The 19,901-nt window shown below is 40.0% G+C and overlaps 1 protein-coding gene across 5 annotated transcripts in view; it reads left to right on the plus strand.

Moving 5' to 3' along the window:
- The window catches only part of Trip4 (thyroid hormone receptor interactor 4), a 59,278-nt gene that overhangs the window by 8,396 nt on the left and 30,981 nt on the right, over window positions 1-19,901 (plus strand). For 3 of the 5 annotated variants that reach the window (XM_075965480.1, XM_075965481.1, XM_075965483.1), the window contains 6 exons: window positions 1,661-1,873; window positions 3,624-3,702; window positions 8,488-8,617; window positions 11,063-11,278; window positions 17,057-17,183; window positions 18,698-18,882. In XM_075965480.1, the coding sequence (XP_075821595.1) occupies window positions 1,661-1,873; window positions 3,624-3,702; window positions 8,488-8,617; window positions 11,063-11,278; window positions 17,057-17,183; window positions 18,698-18,882 (950 nt within the window). The remainder of the gene's footprint in view (window positions 1-1,660; window positions 1,874-3,623; window positions 3,703-8,487; window positions 8,618-11,062; window positions 11,279-17,056; window positions 17,184-18,697; window positions 18,883-19,901) is intronic. The other 2 variants (XM_075965482.1, XM_075965484.1) reach the window with 1 other exon arrangement.

The raw sequence follows: 19,901 nt of genomic DNA on the forward strand, positions 1-19,901 counted from the left end.
TTTAATCATGGTATTGTTTTCTTATATCTGTTTTTCCTCCTAGTAATAGGGATTGAATGTAGAGTCACATGCTTGCTAACCACATGCTATGCCACCAGTAACACGGTCTCTTTCTTATTTCTAAATTACTGATTTTTCTCATTTTATTGATTGCCTATGCTTTGAGATAGATGAATGTTATCTATTTTTGGAGATTTTTTTTAAAAAAAACTCTCTATTTATTCTTTGCGTGTGTGTGTGTGTGTGTGTGTGTGTGTGTGTGTGTGTACATGCACGTGCTCATGCGCCTGTGCATACAATTTGTGAGTATCTGTTCTCTTTTATAATGTGGTCCTGGGTTTCAAACTTAGGTCATTTAGGCTTGGCAAGCATCTTTACCTGCTAAACCATCTAACTAGTTCCCAAAGGCGTTTTTTAGCTATGGCTTAATTTATCAAGGGTTGGGAGTATAGCAGAGCACATATCTAGTGTACAAAAGGCATGGGTTCAATAGCCTGCACCACAAGAAAAGAAAAAAAGGAAAGATAGGACTGAGGTTGTAACTCACTTGGTTGGTAGAGTGCTTCCCTGGCATGTATGAAGCCCAGAGTTTCAGCCCCTGCATTGCTTGTAAATTGAATGTAGTTATGTACATGTGTTATCTCAGCACTCAGGACGTATAGCTAGGAGGATCAATGCCATCTTTTAGTTTGAATATAATAGTTCAAGCCAAATGTTACCCAAAACAGAAAGAACCCAACTCACTACATTTGAATGAAAAAACATCTATAAGTACAATACTAAATATCTCAAGGGATAGCAATATGACTCAGTAGGTAAAAGTGCTTGCCACCAAGATTGATGACCTGAGTTCAGTCCTCTGAAGCCACATGGTGGAAGGAGAAAACTAACACCTGAAAGTTGTTCCCTGACCTCCACATGTATACTGTGGGATGTACACACGCTTACATGTTTTTACACATGTAAAAATTCCTTTTGAAAACACATCAAGCTGCTTCCTTAATTGCTACAAGTATATGAGGTAATTGAGAGCTACTGATTGTTGTGATATTTTGTTTGTGTTTAACAAATAAAGCTTACCTGAAGATCAGAGTGCAGAACTAAGCCACTAGAGGCCAGGGAGTGGTGGCACACACCTTAAGTTTCAGTCCTTGTGAGTCCCACGCCTTTAACCCCAGCACTAAGTGGGTGGAGATGGGAAGGGATATGACTGGGCAGACTGAGGAATGTAAGCCAGGAGGAGACGAGAACTCAGTGCAGTTTTGAGTTGCATTCTGAAGATACTGTCAAAGGATGCAGTTTGAGGAGGCACTCTGAGGACAGGATCGCCCCTTTGGTCTGAGCATCAGTAGAGATAAAAAGTCTCACTACTGGCTGGCCGCTCTGCTTCTCTAATCTCTCAGCTTTCACCCCCTAATATCTGACTCCAGGTTTTTATTAAGAACAATTAGAATTCGTGCTACACCTAACAAATAAAACAATTGTTAGAAAAGCAATTACCTTGCTTTTATCAGGCCCCCAATTATAAGTAATCTGTATTCTGTTTCTTTGGTGGTTCTTGGATAAGGTGCAAGTTGTTACTGAACAGAACTCAGACTTTCCTCCCAGAGTATTTTTGTTGTCATTGATGAGTGTTCCTGTAATGTCTTTGTACAATTAGGCACAAGAAAGCAATAACTCGGTAAAGAAGAAGACAAAATTTGTCAATTTATACACAAGAGAGGGACAGGACAAACTTGCAGTCCTGCTTCCTGGTCGTCACCCATGTGATTGCCTGGGACAGAAGCACAAACTCATCAATAACTGTCTGGTCTGTGGGCGGATTGTCTGCGAGCAAGAGGGTTCTGGCCCCTGCTTATTCTGTGGCTCTTTGGTAAAGTCCTTCTGTTTTGTTTTTGCTATGTAACCTGGTTGATGATGATGATTTTTGTCAACTTGAGTTATCTGAGAAGAGGGAACATCAGTTGAGAAAATGTTTTCATAAGATTGGCCTGTAGGTAATCTTGTGGAGTATTTTCTTAATTAGTGAGTACTGTGAGAAGGCCCTGCAACTGTGAACGATGTACCCTCTGGGAAGGTGGTCTTGGACTATGTAAGAAAACAGGCTAATGTGTGATGATGTTTGCCTGTAAGCCTAGCACTTGGGAGGCAGAAGCAAGAGAATATCTTTGAATTTGAAGCCAGCCTGGTTTATAGTGAGTTCCAGGCTAACTAGAGATACAGAATGAGACCTTGTCTTTAAAAGAAAGAAAGGGAGAAAAGGAAGGGAGGAAGGCAGGCAGTAAGCAACATTCCTACCTTACCTCTATCAGTTCCTGTCTCAAGTTCATGCCTTGAGTTCCTGCCTTACTACCCTTAGTGATGAACTAATACCTAGAAGTACAAAATGAGATAAATCTTTTGGGAGCTAGAGATGGCTCAGTGGTTAATAGTACTGACTGCCCTTGCAGAGGATGTGGGTTCAATTTCCAGCAGCCCCATGGTGTCTCACAGCTGTCTATAACTCCAGTTCCAGCAAATCTGATGCCTACTTCTGACCTCTGTAAGACCAGGCATACATATGGTGAGCAGACATACATATAGGCAAAACATTCAAGCATTCATACAATAAAAAGAAATAAGAGTTCAAAAAAGTGAACCTTTTCCTCCTACCAAAATTGTTTTTGATCATGGTGTTTTATCACAGCAATAGAAGCCCTAAGACACTATCCTTTGAGCTAATAATCACAGCCATTCAGATAATTTGTAATTTCTCTTAGGGAATTCTTTCCTACAATATCTAGTGAAATTCCAGCACTCTGGAGGCCGAGGCGGAAAAGTGAGTCACTGTCTAATTAGGCTGCCTCAAGCTCCCTGTGTAGCCCAGACTCATTAATAACTGTCTTTGAACTCCCTATATAAACCAGGATAGCCTCAAGTTTGTGGCAGTATCCTTACCTCAGTTTCTCAAGTACTTAAGTACTGAGATTACAGATGTAGGCTATCATATTTGCCTTCCAATTTTTTCTTATTTTATGTGTATGTATGTTTTGCCTGCATATATGTCTGTGTACCACATTTGTGCCTTAACCCCTCTGAGGTCATAAGAGGACATTGTATGTCCTGGAACTGAAGTTACAGACACGTGTGAGCTACCATGTGGGTGCTGAGAATTAAACCTAGGTCTTCTGGAAGAGTAGCCAATGTTCTTAACTGCTGAGCCATCTCTCTAGCTTCAAGCTTCTGTTTTTTTCTAACAAAATATCTCCTTATAATTTCTATTGTTGATTTGGAGTTTATGGTTAGAACCAAAGGCTTTTGAAAAGTGCCATGTTATTTTTAGCATTCCCAACAGAAGCAAATATTTTTCCTTTAAAAGTATGTATATGTATATCTATATGTGTATATATATATTATTCTAATACATGATCATCTAGTTATTCAGGAAAAATATTACAGCAATGAACTTTTTAGGGGGTTTTGTTTTGTTTTGTTGAGACAAGGTTTCACTGTGTAGCCCTGGCTGCCCTAGAACTTACTCTATAGACCTGGCTAGCCTTGAACTCAGAGAACCACCTGTTGAGGCATGCCAAACAGGCAATATCATTCAACTACTGAATGATAACTCTTTTTTTACTTTATAGGTGTGTACTAATGAAGAACAGGACATTTTACAGCGTGACTCAAACAAAAGCCAGAAACTACTAAAGAAACTCATGTCAGGTAAATCCCTGGTTTCTTTCTTGCTTTGTTTTTTCATTTATTTCGACAGAGCCTCCCAATGTACCCCTGGCTGGACTGGAAGTCACTTGAATTAAAGGTGTGCATCATAGCCCTGGCTGTCCTGGAACTCTCTCTGGACCAGACCAGCCTCAAACTTAGAGATCCATTTGCATCTGCTTCCAAGTGGTGGGGATAAAGGTGTGCACCACCACTGCCTGGCTCAATAATATTTTGGCGGGGGTGGGGTTGGGCAGGGGTCTGGTGATTGAACCAGGGCCTCACGCATGCTAAGCTATGTCTCCAGCTCCTCAACAAGCACTTTTTAAATGCTTACTATTAAAATCATTATTAAAATAATGTTATATGTTGCTCATATACCTTTGAACAACAAAATAAACAATAATAATATTAGGTTATAACAAAGAAAAATTCATATTCATATTTATGCTGTAACAAATGAAACAATAAAGAAGAGACAACTCAACAGGTGGTAGTGGTGGCCCACACCTTTAATTTCAGCACTCAGGAGGTAGAGGCAGGTGGATCTCTGTGAGTTCGAGGACAGCCTGGTCTACATATCAAGTTCCAGGACAGCTACGGCTACACAGAGAAACCCTGTCTCAGGAGGAAAAAAAAAAAGCAACTCTTAGAGAAGAATACTGAATAATAAAATAGAAGAAAATGGACTGACAGAAAAATCACCATCAGAGCAAGAATGACAGTTCAAACTGCTGTAAGCAAGATGTTACAATTATGTTTTGGTTTGTTTTGGTTTGGTTTTTCGAGACAGGGTTTCTCTGTAGCTTTGGTGCCTGTCCCGGAACTAGCTCTTGTAGACCAGGCTGGCCTCGAACTCCCAGAGATCCGCCTGCCTCTGCCTCCCGAGTGCTGGGATTAAAGGCGTGCGCCACCACTGCCCGGCAGATGTTACAATTATGGAGTGAAAATTTAAGACAACAGACTTGCCAGGCAGTGGTAGCGCCTGTCTTTAATTCCAGCACTTAGGAGACAGAGGCAGGTGGATCTCATTGATTTTGAGGCCAGCCTGTGCTACAGAGCAAGTTCCAGGACAGCCAGGACTGTTACACAAAGAAACCCTGTCTCGAAAAAACAAAAAAAAAAAAGTCTGCATTTACCTCCTGAGTGCTGAGATTAAAGGCTTACACCACCACCGCCTTTTGCTTTCTTTTTTTAAATTATTTATTTATTTTATGTGCATTGCTGTTTTGACTGCATGTATGTCTGTATGAGAATGCCTGTTCCCCTGAGAGGCTGGAAGAGGGAATTGGATCCCCTGAAACTGAAATTACAGACAGCTGTGATCTGCCATGTGGATGCTGGGAACTGAACACAGGTCCTCTGTAAGAGCAATCAGTGCTCTTAACCACTGAGCAATCACTTTTTTTGTTGTTGTTGTTTATTATTTGGTGTTTTTCAAGACAGGGTTTTTCTGTGTAGCCCTGATTGTCCTGGAACTTGCTTTGTAGACCAGGCTAGCCTCGAACTCCCAGAGATACTCCTGTCTCTGCTTCCTGGGTGCTGGGACTAAAGGCATGCACCACTATGCCAGGCTCTCAGCCCCACTTTCTTAGTTTTAATCCTTATGAAGATGCTGACATCAAGGGATGAACATATATAGGAATTGTACTCTTTTTTCCAAAAATATTAAGCCTTTTATATTTTTGAGATGTTTTGAGAACATCTGACAAATGTTATTAAGGACATTTTTGTTAGGGTGCTGCATACCTGAAGTACTATATTTGGGAGGCGGAGGCAGGAGGATTGTTGGAGTTTGGGAGTTTAGAACTATCCTGGATAATACAACAAGACTAAAGCAAGACTATAAATATAAGGTGGGCTGGTGAGATGGCCCAGCCTGTAAGGCACTCTGCTGAGAAAACAGACTCCCACATGTTGTCTCTGCCCTCCACATGTGCTTCATGGCATGTGTGTGTGCACACCCACACTGACAAATAGGATAGAAAAGAAAAAAGTTCACCTAGGCATGGTGGTGTAAATAAACCTATAATGACAGCATTCTGGAGTCTTTGGAAGGAGCATGGCATGTTTGAAACCAGTCTGGGATACATAGCTGAAAATAGGCTATCTTGCTTTGTGTAGTGAGACTCTGTCTCAAAAATGTTTAAGGCTGGGCTGGAGAGATGGCTCAGAGGTTAAGAGCACAGACTGCTCTTCCAGAGGATCTAGGTTCAATTCCCAGCAACCACATGGCAGCTCACACCTGTCTGCAACTCCAGTTCCAGGGGATCTGACACCTTCACACCAATACAAACAAAACAAATTTAAAATAAATAATTTTTTAAAAAAAAATGTTTAAGGCTGGCAAGATGTTCAGAAGGTAAAGGTGCTTACTGTTAAGCCTGATGACCTGAAGGTTGTGTTTTCACTTCCACGTGCATACTGTGACCTGTATACACATACATACCTGTAGCACGATTAATAAAAACCCAGACAGCCAGGTGGTGGTGGCGCACACCTTTAATCCCAGCACTTGGGAGGCAGAGGCAGGTGGATCTCTAAGTTCGAGGCCAGCCTGGTCTATAAGAGCTAATTCCAGGACAGGCCCCAAAGCTACAGAGAAACCCTATCTTGAGAAAAAACAAAAACAAAACCCCAAATAGATAAATAATAAAAACCCAGACACAGATGTTGGGGTTCAACCTGAAGGTCAGAAAAGCAAAACAATCAACTATTGGTTCTTACTCTACTTCAGTCCAAAATGGCAATCCAGCCTCCAGGAATCTCAGAATGAGACTGTGACTGAGCTGTCTCCTCCTGTCTTGTATTCCTCTCTAGTGCTGGGATTAAAGGTGTGCACCACTGCCGCATGGTTTCTATGACAAACTAGTGTGACTACTGGGATTAAAGGTGTGCGTCACCACTGCCTGGTCTGGAAGGCTGACCAGGGTGGCTGTTTTACTCTCTCATCTTCAGGCAAGCTTTATTTATTAAAATACAGATGAAATATCACTACACATACCCACACTAATTTTTTTTAAATGTCATAAAAATTAAGACTTTTTAAAAGGTTTTAAAAGTAGTGGTTTTTTGTTTTGGGGTTTTTTTTTGCCTTTTTGAGAGCCCTTTTTTTTCGTTTGAGAGATAAGATCTCATATATGTAGCCCAGGCTACTCTTAAACTTGCTGTGTAGCTGAGGAGAACTTTGAACCTTGGATCTTCTGTCTTTTTTAAGGTATTGGGATTGTAGGCATGTGCCATCCACCGTGCCTGGCTAAAACCACTTATTTATTTATTTATTTATTTTTGGTATTTCGAGACAGGGTTTTTCTTTTCTTTCTTTCTTTTTTTTTTAAGATTTTTAATTTATTTTTATTAAGTATACAGTATTCTGCCAGAAGAGGACACCATATCCTATTATAGATGGTTATGAACCACCATGTGGTTGCTGGGAATTGAACTCAAGACCTCTGGAAGAACAGCCAGTTCTCTTAACCTCTGAGCTATCTCTCGAGCCCCTTTTTCTTTCTTTCTTCCTTCCTTCCTTTCTTTCTTTCTTTCTTTCTTTCTTTCTTTCTTTTCTTTCTCTCTCTTCCTTTTTTTTTAAGATTTTTAATTTATTTTTATTAAGTATACAGTATTCTGCCAGAAGGAGACAGGGTTTTTCTGTATAGCTTTGGAGCCTGTCCTGGAACTTGCTCTGTAAACCAGGTTGGCCTTGAACTCACAGGAATCCAGCTGCCTCTGCCTCACAAGTACTAGGATTAAAGGCGTGCGCCACTACCACCCGGGTAGCTAAAGCCATTTTTAAGATGTAGAACAACATGCTTATTAATTTCTATCAAAACAATATTTAGCTTCTACCTTAGTTCATAGTTGTTTTCTTTTTATATAAAAATCTATGTTGTTATTATAAAGTAGCAATTATAAAAAGCAAGTGCTTTTCCAGTTTTTCAATTAATTTTCTATAATTGGTCTCTGTGTCGTGCTTTTTAGGTTTCAGTGCTGACTGAATTTCTAGCCATTCTGCCTCATTAGCTGGGATTACAGATATGTATCACCATGCCCAGATTTTTATATTCTACACACTTGTTTTGGTTGATCAAAAGACAATCTATTGGGCTGGTGAGATGGCTCAGTGGTGAAGAGCACCTGCTGCTAATGTCAAGGACTGGAGTTCAGACCCTAACTTTCACGTAAATAGCTGGGCTTCTTGCAGATTCCTTCTTCTGGCCTCCATGCACCTTCATGCACACATACACAAATCAATAATGTTTTAAAAATAGTCTATTGACTGTTTATTCTAATTTATCTATCTCCTAGTTATTGGATATTTGAACTTTTTTCAACTTAGAGATAATAACATAAATGGACCTTTGTCAATAAATCTTTTGACTTTGTTGGGACACATTCTTTTTTTTTTTTCCTTTCAGATTTTCAAGACAGGGTCTCTGTGTAGCCCTAGTTGCCCTGGAACTCACTCTGTAGACCAAGCTAGCCTTGAACTCAGAAATCTGCCTGCCTCCCTAGTGTTAGGGTTAAAGGCGTGTGCCACCACCACCTAGGTAAATTTCTTTAAATTAAAAATATATATATATTTTTTTCTTGTTGTTGTTGTTGTTTTGTTTTGAGATACTGTTAGTGTCAAATACCACTTGATGTTGTTTGGGCCTGACCTTAAATGTTTCCATTTTAATGAATGCTTCAGATCATCAGACTGGAACCAAATCTGCAAATATTTTGTTCATTTGCTGCACAACAGTACAACAACTTTATTCTATGGACTGATCCAATTTGCTATTTCAGGGGCAGAAAATTCTGGAAAGGTGGACATCTCTACCAAGGACCTTCTTCCTCATCAAGAGGCTCGGATTAAGTCTGGTCTGGAGAAGGCCATCAAGCATAAAGAGAAGCTGCTAGAGTTCGACAGAACTAGGTAGTGTGGGTTTAGACCAGCATCGCTAAGACAGAAGCTCAGCCAGAGAGTCTAGCTATTAAACATTGTATGGGGGCTGGGAGGCTGGCTCATAATTAAGGAGCACTTGCTACTCTTGCAGAGACCCAGGTTCAGGTTCGAGCACTTGTGTGTCAGCTGTTAATCATTTGTAGCTCCAGTTCCTCTTCTGACCTCTACAGGCACCAGGCACTCACTCACTTAGAGCACACACATATACATGCAGGCAGAACACTCATACATAAAATAATAAAATAAATCAAATATTGCTTTGACACTTGATACCTTCTTAGGGTGGAGTGTGAAAGGATTCATAACAAAGAAGAGCTGGATGTATTGGGGTTTTATTGTATCTTGGTTTGCTTTTGTTTTTTGTTTGGCAGGGTTTCACTATGTGGATCCAGCTGGGCAAGAGCTCATTCTGTAGACCAGCGTTGCATCCTACTCAAAGATCTGCTTGCTTCTGCCTCTCTAGTGCTAGGATTATAGCATGGACCACCACATCTGTCTCCTAAATTTTTTTAAAAACATTCCATACTAAGAACTTAGAGGTTGGGCTGGAGAGATGCTCAGAGGTTAAGAGCACTGACTGCTCTTCCAGAGGTCCCGAGTTCAATTCCCAGCAACCCCATGGTGGCTCACAACCATCTGTAATGAGATCTGGTGCCCTCTTCTGGCCTGCAGGCATGCATGCAGACAGAACACTATACATAATGAATAAACAAATCTTTAAAAAAAAAAAAAAAGAACTTATAGGTCACATTTATTTAGTAACAAATTATCTGGTTGTTGGGTAAAAAATTCTGAAGACTTTCATTTTGAACCAAAGAGCAGCTGTGTTGAGTGAACCACTTTATACTGCAGAACAGTATAAATATTACACAGACTTTTGTGCTAAAGACAAAATAGAAGAAAGTTTAAATAAGCAAAAACCAAGCCAGGCACTTGGGAGACAGAGGTAGGCAGGTGGATCTCTGTGAGTTAACATTTACAGAGTGAGTTCCAGGACAACCAGGACTACTTAGTGAGACCCTGTCTCGAGAAAAAAAAATTATCAAAAATTTTAGACAATTAAGTATTTTAAATTTTCTGGTTAGCAGAGGTTTGATTTTTATAAGGAATAGGGTCTCCATGCATTAGATTCTTATTAAAATAAAATCCTGACAGACATGAGCTACATACTTTCTACTGAACCCAGAGCCCCAGAGTGTTGTAAGCACATTTATGAACAATGACGATTCCTGAAGCTTCCAGTACAATCCTCAATGCCAACAGTTACACACTCTTTGAACACTGAACCCGGATCCTGTACTAGGGAAGGCACTGAAGCTCTCTAGGGAAAAATTAGCCATGGAGACTTCATTGATGAATTCAGCAAATATTTATTGAAGCTTATATTTCCAGCTCTGGGAGGAGCCCAACAGACAGTACCTTTGCCCCAATAAGCTCACTCTCTAAAGAAGGGCTGCCCAGCTCTCAGGCAGTCACTGCCAGCCTTTAAGTCACCATGCAAGATTTCCTTTATCAGGACAAATACAATTTTTAAAAATTTTATTAGTTGGGGAGTGGAGATGGACACACATCAGACCATCTGTGTCAAGACCCATACCAAGAATTTTAATACAAAATCATTTTGTACCTTGAATATGAATGTAATATAAATGTATTCCATATCCTTTTAGGTGTCACTAACTCATAATTATGGAGAAACACTGTTTTAACTAGATTTATGGCTTTGGTGTAATCAATATCTGTGAGCCCCAGGTTTATTTTCTGAATGACAGGAAGGTTAAATTGTCAGAGTTCATTCTAGCCATCAAATTTCTTGTCATTATGGTTTTAGGACTTGGGCCCTGTATTAATGAAGAACTGGGGAGTAAAGAAGAAAGATATGGAAACTGTTATAATAGTAGATGAAGAAAATATCTTGTGTTAATTATTAAGCCACAGGACAAGATTTTAAATACCAGCAGACAGACGGGTCTATCAGTAATAAACCAGACTCGAGTGAATTGTAGACGGGGTAGGATATTGAGTGAGTTCCTAGAATAACAACTATTATCTGGCAAATCCAGGGTACATCCCAGTTGTCAGGTGCAAACTGTGATCCACAGCCTGGAGGGCTGGAGGATCAGTGGAAGGGTAGGTGAAAGGTTGGACTTGTCAGAAAGGGAGGACTGTGGATTATGGTAGTGTATCTTCCACTGCCTGAGACTGAGATTAGTTCTAGGAGCAGAACTGAACCTTACAGTAGACATAAGATACACACTGCAGCTTCAAGTCAGGAAGAGCTTAGTCTGATTTTAGAACATTCTGGCCTTTCATAGTTAAGATGGGAACCTCCACAATAGTTAAGCAGTAATTAGTCTGTATTTGTCAACACATGACCTCCCTACTGGGTGTTCTTTTCTCGTTTTTCCTGCTCAGTGTCCGAAGAACCCAAGTCATTGATGATGAGTCAGATTACTTTGCCAGTGACTCTAACCAGTGGCTGTCCAAAGTTGAGCGGGAAACCCTGAAGAAACGAGAGGAGGAGCTGAGAGAACTCCGACATGCCTCACGACTCTCTAAAAAAATCACCATTGACTTTGCAGGGAGAAAGATCGTAGAAGATGAAAATCCACTAGCTGAGTATCACAGCAGGTAAGTGGGAGGCCTCTGGTGGGGTCTGAGAACAGGGACAGTCCAATCGTGAAGGGTTTCCCTCTAAAGGATCTAGTGTTTTGTTTAGTTAAAAAAATAATGATGCCCGGGTATTGGTGGAAACACCTTCAAAAGATACCAGCACTCGGGAGACAGAGGCAGGCGGATCTCTGTGAGTTCGAGTCCAGCATGGTCTACAAGAGCTAGTTCCGGGACAGGCTTCAAAACTATAGAGAAACCCAGTCTCTAAAAACCCCCCAAAAAAAAAAATAGAAAGAAATAAAAATGGAGGGCCAATAAGTTAGATCAGCGGGTAAAGACATCTGCTTGCTAAGCCCGAAAACCTAAATTTGCTCTCTGAGACCTATATGGTAGAAAGAGGAAGCCAGCTCTGCAAGTTGTCCTCTGATCTTTACACATGTGTGGCACATGCATGCGTGCACATTCTCATACACAAAATAAAATTAAAAATAGTGCTAATAATAATGGACTAGAACTATCTCAGTTATAGAACATGTGTCTAGCATACACAAGGCCATAGATCAACCCAGGTACTACACACACAAATAATTTCATAATGATGAAGTTCTGTATGGCAGCATATGTGTGTAATTGTGGCACTTGAGAAACTAAAGGCATAGGATACATGGTATGAGGCTACCCTGGTCTGCATACTGAGTTCCATATCAATCTGAGCTATATAGCAAGACCCTGTTTCACAAATCAAAAAAAAGCAGTTAAAAACAAAAATAATAAACCCTGGAACCACAGAAAAGTAAATAAATAAAATGTCTAAGGCTGGGATTGTAGCAAAGTGGTGTATCACTTGCCTTGATGATGGGTGCTATAAAATAATTGCACATTAGCTCAGAATTGAGTATAATAAAAGGTTATTTATTTAGGCGTAGACTCACAGATCACAGTCCTCTTTACAAATGGGGAACAGGAACCGAATCCAAAAGCCAGGGAAGAGAAAGAGTGTAGTCTTTACATTGGCTTTTATAGTATAAGAGTCCATGCCCAAGTGGGTTGGTATCTTAAAGGCTACTGGCTGAAGGAGTTCCCACAGCATTGCCTAGTATTCTTGAGCACCAGGGTTTTATCTCCAACACCTCAAAAAGTAAAATATAAAATAATAATTGCTAATTTAGAACAGAAAATATATAAAGTGGGTGAGGATTTTCAAAATGAAGCATGAAACCAGGCACAGCGGTGCAGATACATAATCCTAGCACTTTGAGAAGATGACACAAGATTAAGAGTCTTCAAGGTCAAGTAGTGAGTTTGAAGCTATCGTTGGCTATATGTTACTCTGATAAAATAAAGACCTAAAACAACAACAACAACCCCAAAAAAGTACAGTTATGGCAGTAGAATAAATCAGTGAGGCATGCAGAAATGATGACTTAGTTGGTAAAGTGCTTGATAAAGAAAAGGATCTGAGTTTGTTCCCTAGAACCTGCATTAAAAAAACTGGGCATGATGGCACTCCTATAATCCCAGAGCTGTGTAGGCAGAGACAGGAGGACACCTTGAGCTCCCTAGCCAGTCAACCTGGTCAAATAGGCAGGTTCCAAGTTCATTGGGAGACCCTGTCTCAAAAAATAAAGTGGAGAGTAATTGAGGATAGCAGCCTACATTGACCTCATTACCAGGTGGGCACACACACATTTATACACACAGAATATTTTGGTGAAATGTATGATCTAGAAAGAAACTAATATGTCTACTTTGTGGATTTGTGCTTGAGTGTATGCAGATATGTGTGTGAAGTTAATAATGACTAAAGTTAACATTGACTTGGAACGAGAGTGTAGCTCAATGATAGATTACTTGCCTAATATATGTCAGACCATCATTTAGTCCTTAGCTATATGCACACAGAGAAATAATAATAAATAAATGAAAATGGGGCTGGAGAGATGACTCAGAAGTTAAGAGTACTGGCTGTTCTTCCAGAGGTACTGAGTTCAATTCCCAGCAACCACATGTGTAATGAGATCTGGTGCCCTCTTCTGGTGTGTGTATATATAACAAATAAATTAATTTAAACAAATGAAAATGAAGCTAAGCTTAATTTTTTAAGCTGTAAGGTAAGGGTTTAATATATAATGTAGAGATGATTAACACCACTTTGGAAAAATTGTAGGTTAGATCTCTCCCAAACTACACTGTAATAGTAAGCTAGACTGAATCCGCGAATTTAGTGGGACATGATAGTAAACACTTGTAATCTCAGCACTCAGAATGCAGAATAGGAAGATCCCACCAGGCCAACCCAGGATACATAGTAAAGCCTGTCCCCAAAAGTAAAAATAGCTGGGTGGTGGTGGCGCACGCCTTTAATCCCAGTACTCAGGAGGCAGAGGCAGGTAGATCTCTGTGAGTTTGAGGCCGGCCAGGTCTGCACAACTAATTCCAGGGCAGTTAGGGCTGTTATACAGAGAAACCCTATCTTAAAAAGCCAAACAAACAAATAAATAAATTTAAAAAGTAAGGATTGAGTGGTAATAGCACATACCTTTAATCCCAGGATGTGGATCTCTGAGTTTGAGGACAACCAGGGCTACAGAAAGACCCTTTGTTGAAGAAGAAGAAGAGAAAAGCACACACACACAATCTGTTTTATAAGTGTGTGTGTTGGCTTAACAAATTTGGTTGATTTTTTTTAAAAAAAATTGGGAGAGGCAATGAGATGAATTGGTAGAGCTAGTGAGATGGCTGAGCTAGAAATGGCACTTGTCACTCAGGTCTGATGACCTGAGATCAATCTTCAGAATCCAGAACCAATAGTGAAAGGAGAAAACTGAGTCCCAAAAGTTATCCTCTGACCTCTACAAGTTTGCTATGGCATGCATGTCCACACTCTCACATATATATCATAGATACACACGCACATACACACATTCACACACACCCAGAAATAAAATAAAAAATTTGAAAATATTTGGTCTTGATGAAATGTAACAGTTTGCTCTTTTTTTCCTCTTTGAACTTTGAAATTAATACATTGGAAAAGTGAATTTCCTCCCACTTTGAAATATGGTATTAACCCTAGTGTAATTACTGGTTTTGAAAGTTATAAAGTTCTTCTCCAGCTCTTTTTAAGAAATCTCTCCGTTGCCAGGTGGTGGTGTCATATGCTTTTAATTCCAGCACTAGGAAGGCATACGCAGGTGAATCTTTGGGTTCAATGCCAACCTGGTCTCCAGAGCAAATTCTGGAACAGCCAGGGCTGTACAGAGAAAACCTGTCTTGAAAAACAAACAAAACGAAACCTCTCCATCCTCAAGTTTTGTACTTTTAAAAAAATTATTTTTACTTTTCACTTGCATGCATTATGTGCACCACATGCACACTTGGTGTCTGCAGAGGTCAGAAGAGGACATCTGATCCTCTATAACTGAGGTTACACTTGTCAACTCCATGTAGGTGTTGGGAACCAACTCAGGTCATGTGTAAAAGCAGAAAGTGCTCCTAATCTCTGTGCCATCTGTCAATCCCCTGCTGTTGTTTTGAGACTGAGTTTTACAAAGTAACTCAACCTGACTTGGACCTTACTATGTAGCTCTAACTGGCTTCAAATTGATGTTGATCCTTTTGCCTCAGCTTCCCAAGATTTCAGATGTGTAACACCATGCCCGGTTTTGGTTTTGTTATTTTGTTGGGTTTGGGGTGTTTTGTTAGTTTTTTTTTTTTTTATTTTGTTCCATTTGTTTGTGATAGGATCTCATGAAGTCTAGACCACTTTCTTTGCTAAAATATCACTAGAATGATATCTAGGTACTTAATAATATTCTTTCCCCTTTGAAACCTCTTGAGCTGGGCTGTCATAATCTACATCATTCTCAGCACCACCTTCTTTCTTGCTCCTACTAGGATGGCCCAGTAAGCCTCATTTAAAGCATTCAGCTTTCAAATTTTCTCATCCAAAGTCCCAAAGTCGTCTATATTCCTACAGCAAACAGTATGGTCAGACCTATCACAGCAACACCCCACTTCTGGTACCAACTTCTGTCTTAGTTACTGTTGTATTGCTATGAAGAGGCACCATGACCAAGGCATTTAACTGGGGGCTTGCTTACAGTTTCAGAGGTTTAGTTCATTATTATCATAGCTGGGAGAGCATGACCATATGTAGTCAGGCATGGTGCTGGAGCAGTAGCTCAGAGCTTCATCCTGATTCACAGGCAGAGAGAGAGAGACTGGGCCTGGCATGGACTTTTGAAACCTCAAGATTAGATGAAGGTCAGATCTCCTAGACAGTTGTTAGCCACTGCATATAGTTAACACCAGGAAAAGGAGCCTGGGTTCTTTGGAAGAGCAGTCAGTCCCCTTAACTGCTAAGCCATTTCTCCAGCCCCATATAGCAACTTTCTAGCAAATATATTTTTATTTGAATTCATGATTAAGCTAATTCTTTTCTATTAGTTGATGCTTTGTATTATGTGGTGCTTCAAAATTATCACCATCACTCAAAAATGTTTGTTAAGCATTCAACAGGCCTGTGGGATGCAGCAATAATAAGTAGGGCATGAGAGTGGAATGGAATAAAAACCCTCTTCTCTGGTTCAGGTTATTGCTCCTTCCAGGGTTTGATCTCTTCTGATCTATAGTTAGGTATATTATCTATTAAGCCACTGGACTGCAAAGGTATGGTATCTTTTTGTTTTGTTTGTGAGACTACTCACTGTGTAGTCCTGACTGTCCTGGAACTTACTATGTAAAATAGGCAGTACCTGGACTCAAAGATATCCATCTGCCTCCACCTACTGAGTGCTGGGATCAAAGTAGTAAGCTGCTATACCTGGAAAGGGTATGCTGGTATGCTGTCTTAAGAGCCAGAGTATTCCACGGTCTCTGTCCCTCTGCCCCTCTGTCTGTCTGTCTCTCCTCTTATTCTGTCTCTCTGTGTGTGGTGATTATTCACACAGTAGGTGTGAAGTTTTGCTATAAAACTTTAGAAAAAGAAGTAAGCAGTGTGTTGGACAAGTAAGGGGCTTCTTTAAAACTTCTGAGCATTGGAAATAGAGAAATGTCTCAGTGAATAAGAGCCTGTGTTGTTGCAGAAGATCCAAGTTCAGCTTTCAGCACTCTATTTGGGTGGCTCACAACCACCTGTAACTCCAGCTCCAGGAAATCCAATGCCTTTGGTTTCACATGGCATTCACTAGTATATATTTACACACAGACACACAAATATACACATTGTCTCAGGAGTTGTTTTGTTTGTTTGAGGCAGAGTCTCTTCTATGTAGTTTTGGCTGTCCTGAAACTTGCTATGTAGACCAGGCTGGTCTCAAACTCAGAGAGCTCTACCTGCCTCTACCTCCCAAGTTCTGAGAATAAAGGTGTGAGCCACAACATCCAGCAATATACACATCTTTAAAAAAAAAAAAAAACCAGAAACAGACCCTTTTGTGTCTTGAAGCAAGGATTCAGTATTAGCATGGAGGAGTGGAAAGGGGACTCCAGTAGGTAGGTAGAATAACTACGGTTCAGTTTAGTTATTCTCTGGGCCAGGTTATTGCTAGGCAACTTTGCTAGTCTTGGCATGTTGTTCACCATGTTAAATAGATGAATGAGTAATGTGCCCTACCTTTTTCCTTAGAATTCTTGCTACAAAGAGAAAGAAGGTAGAGTTGGAGGCTGGGAAGATTGTGCATTTTTACAAATAAAAACTTTTATTTCCAAGTTATTACTACTAAAAGGTTGCATGTGGTAACTCTTAGCATAAAAGATTACCAATTATTGTCTCCTTTTGGTTTATTACCACAGACTAGATGAGACAATACAGGCCATTGCCAATGGAACTTTGAACCAGCCACTGATCACATTGGATAGATCCTCTGAAGAGCCTTTGGGAGTTTTGGTAAATCCCAACCTGTACCAAAGCCCTCCCCAGGTAAGTGAATGTTTCCTCTAACTGATAATGAGACAGTTTTGAACAATAGTTTGCCTTTCAAGTATATTTGTTTCATAGGCCTTTAGATAGCAATTTCCTCTCATCATGTCCAATATTTTTCTAATTTTTATCAAAACATTTCTGATAAGATTATCTGTATTATCTTCTGAATATTATCATTTAAATGTTTTTATGGAGTCTGATGTATTTTTATTTGTTTCTAGGTATAGTATATTCAACTGTGTATGTATATTTGCATGTGTAGGGCTGATGTGTATATGCATCCCATGTATGTATATGGATGTGGAAGCCAGAAGCTGACATTAGGTACTTTGCTCTGTCACTTTTCACTTTATATCTTGAGGCAGTACATAGTGAATGTGGGATATAGCCAGTATAGCTCAGTAGTAGAATGCTTAACTGTGCATGAGGTTCTGAGTTTAATCTCTAGCACCTGGGTAAGGGAAAAGGATTTTGGAGCCATTGATCTTTGAAAAGAAACATTAACCATCCTTCTTTACTGCCACAGCCTGTTAGTCTCCTTCAATTTGCATGAACCCTCTAATTGAATTATCTGTAATTCTCTGTCCCCCTTTATAAGGTGAGAACCTTGTTTTTTAGGGCACAAGTTGTTCATTTCAGAGTATTAGAATTTTTCATACACTCATTAGTCAGACAGCATCTGCTTAGCCTTAAGAATTATGGATGAAAATGTTGAAACCACCTTGGAAAAATATCAAGAATTAGACATAGATTGTTAATAAGTTTAAGTGGAAATAATCACAACTCTTTTGTTGTTATATATTTCCTAGAAGATATAATTGTAGTGACTTCAACATTGTATTTATTCTTTAAATTGGGACATTGTGAACTGGATAGTGGGACTCCCAGCCTGAGGACTTGAGAACACCTACTTTCTTAGGTTGTTTAATGACTTCTACATGGGTGCTGTGGCATGCATGCCCCACTCCATCCCCAAAATGCATGAATGAAATGTAATTTGAAAAAAAACACCTAAAGAAGCAATAATTGGGTGTGGTGATTCTTCCTTTAGTCTTAGCACTTGGGCTAGCAGATCTCTGTGTTCAAGGCCAGCCTGCTCTGATTAGTATGTTCCTGGTCAGGTGGGGTGACATAGTGAGAGGCTGACTTTGAACACAACAAAATGATGCCACATTGTCACCGTGTTTACCTAAGAAGTTAGAACATTTCCATACTTTTTGTTCTTATTTTAGAAATAAGATAAATTTTTCTTTAAAAACAAACAAAAAAAAAACTCCTTGAGCAATGGCACAAACCTGTTATCCCAGCATTTGCAAGATGGCAACAAGAGAATCAGGAATTCACGGTCATTCTTTGCCACACATCAAGTTCAAGGCAAGCCTAAAGAAAGAAAAAAAGTGATACTTATATGATTCCTTTTTACCAGCATTCATCACTTTGGTTCACCTTCCCTAAGTTCCTCCCTTCTCAGCAAAACTCTGTTTCTGTTTTGTGTGTTCTTTCCTATGTAGTGGGTAGACAACACTGGCTCTGTCCCACAGAAGACTTCACTCTCAGCAGGAACGAGACTAGAGCCCAGTTTACATCAGCACCAACTGCGAATCCAGGACCAGGAATTCCAGGAAGGCTTTGATGGTGGCTGGTGCCTCTCTATGCATCAACCCTGGGCCTCTCTGCTTGTCAGAGGGATTAAAAGGTAAAAATTACAAATCATAACTTTTCCATAAAATTGAAAATTAAAGCCTTTGAATCATATTTATTTGATTTAGAAGTATGGATTTATGCTCCTTTGTACCAGTCTATTGATGACTTATAATATTGTTCAATGCATGTAAATATAAACAGTGCTACATATGGTGACACAGCACGGCAGTGGTGGCTCACGCCTTTAATTCCAGAACTCAGGAGGCAGAAGCAGGATCTCTATGAGTTCAAGGCCAGCCTGGTCTACAGAACAAGTTCTAGGACAGCCAAGGCTACACACAGAGAAACAAAAACAAACAACAAAACAAAACAACAGTAGTATGGTGACACAGAACTGTAATCAAAGCACACAAGAGGAGGCAGAGACAGGAGGATTATGAGTTGTAGTCTAGCCTATTGTGCATTAGCAAGACTTAGTTCAACAAAGAAAAGAGCTGGAAAGATGGCTTGGCTGGCAAAGGCACTTGCTATACAAGCCTGATGGCATGCGTTCAATAGACGAGAGCTAACTCCTAAAAGTTGTCCTCTAACCTTCACCCCTGCGCCATGACTGTGTTTCTTTATGCTCGCATACACACATTACACACAATAATAACAAAATACAATTAAAAATGCACACGCGTATATAAAAACTTGCTTGGGGCTAGAGAGAGGTGGTTCAACAGTTAAGAGCACTTCTCGCCCTTGTAGAGCACCTGGGTTTAGTTCACAGCACCCACATAGTGGCTTACAACTATCTATAACTCCTGGTATTAGGAGATCCAGTGCCCTCTCTGGCCTCTGCAGGTACTAGACACATATAAATAATGCAGCCAAAACACACATACAGTAAAATATATCTTAAAAAATTGTTGGTGGTAGGTTTGTTGGACCCTAGCGTCCAATCACCGAGGAGGAGGAGTCGCCCCAAGAGACCATCTCTCATATCACAGCTGATGTAAAAGCATGAGGATTTCATTAATTCTGTCATGACAGGGTCTTCCAGCAGTTGGGAGGCTAGAAGACCCTGGA

Source organism: Microtus pennsylvanicus, chromosome 3, assembly GCF_037038515.1.
Source record: "Microtus pennsylvanicus isolate mMicPen1 chromosome 3, mMicPen1.hap1, whole genome shotgun sequence".
NCBI lineage: Eukaryota > Metazoa > Chordata > Mammalia > Rodentia > Cricetidae > Microtus > Microtus pennsylvanicus.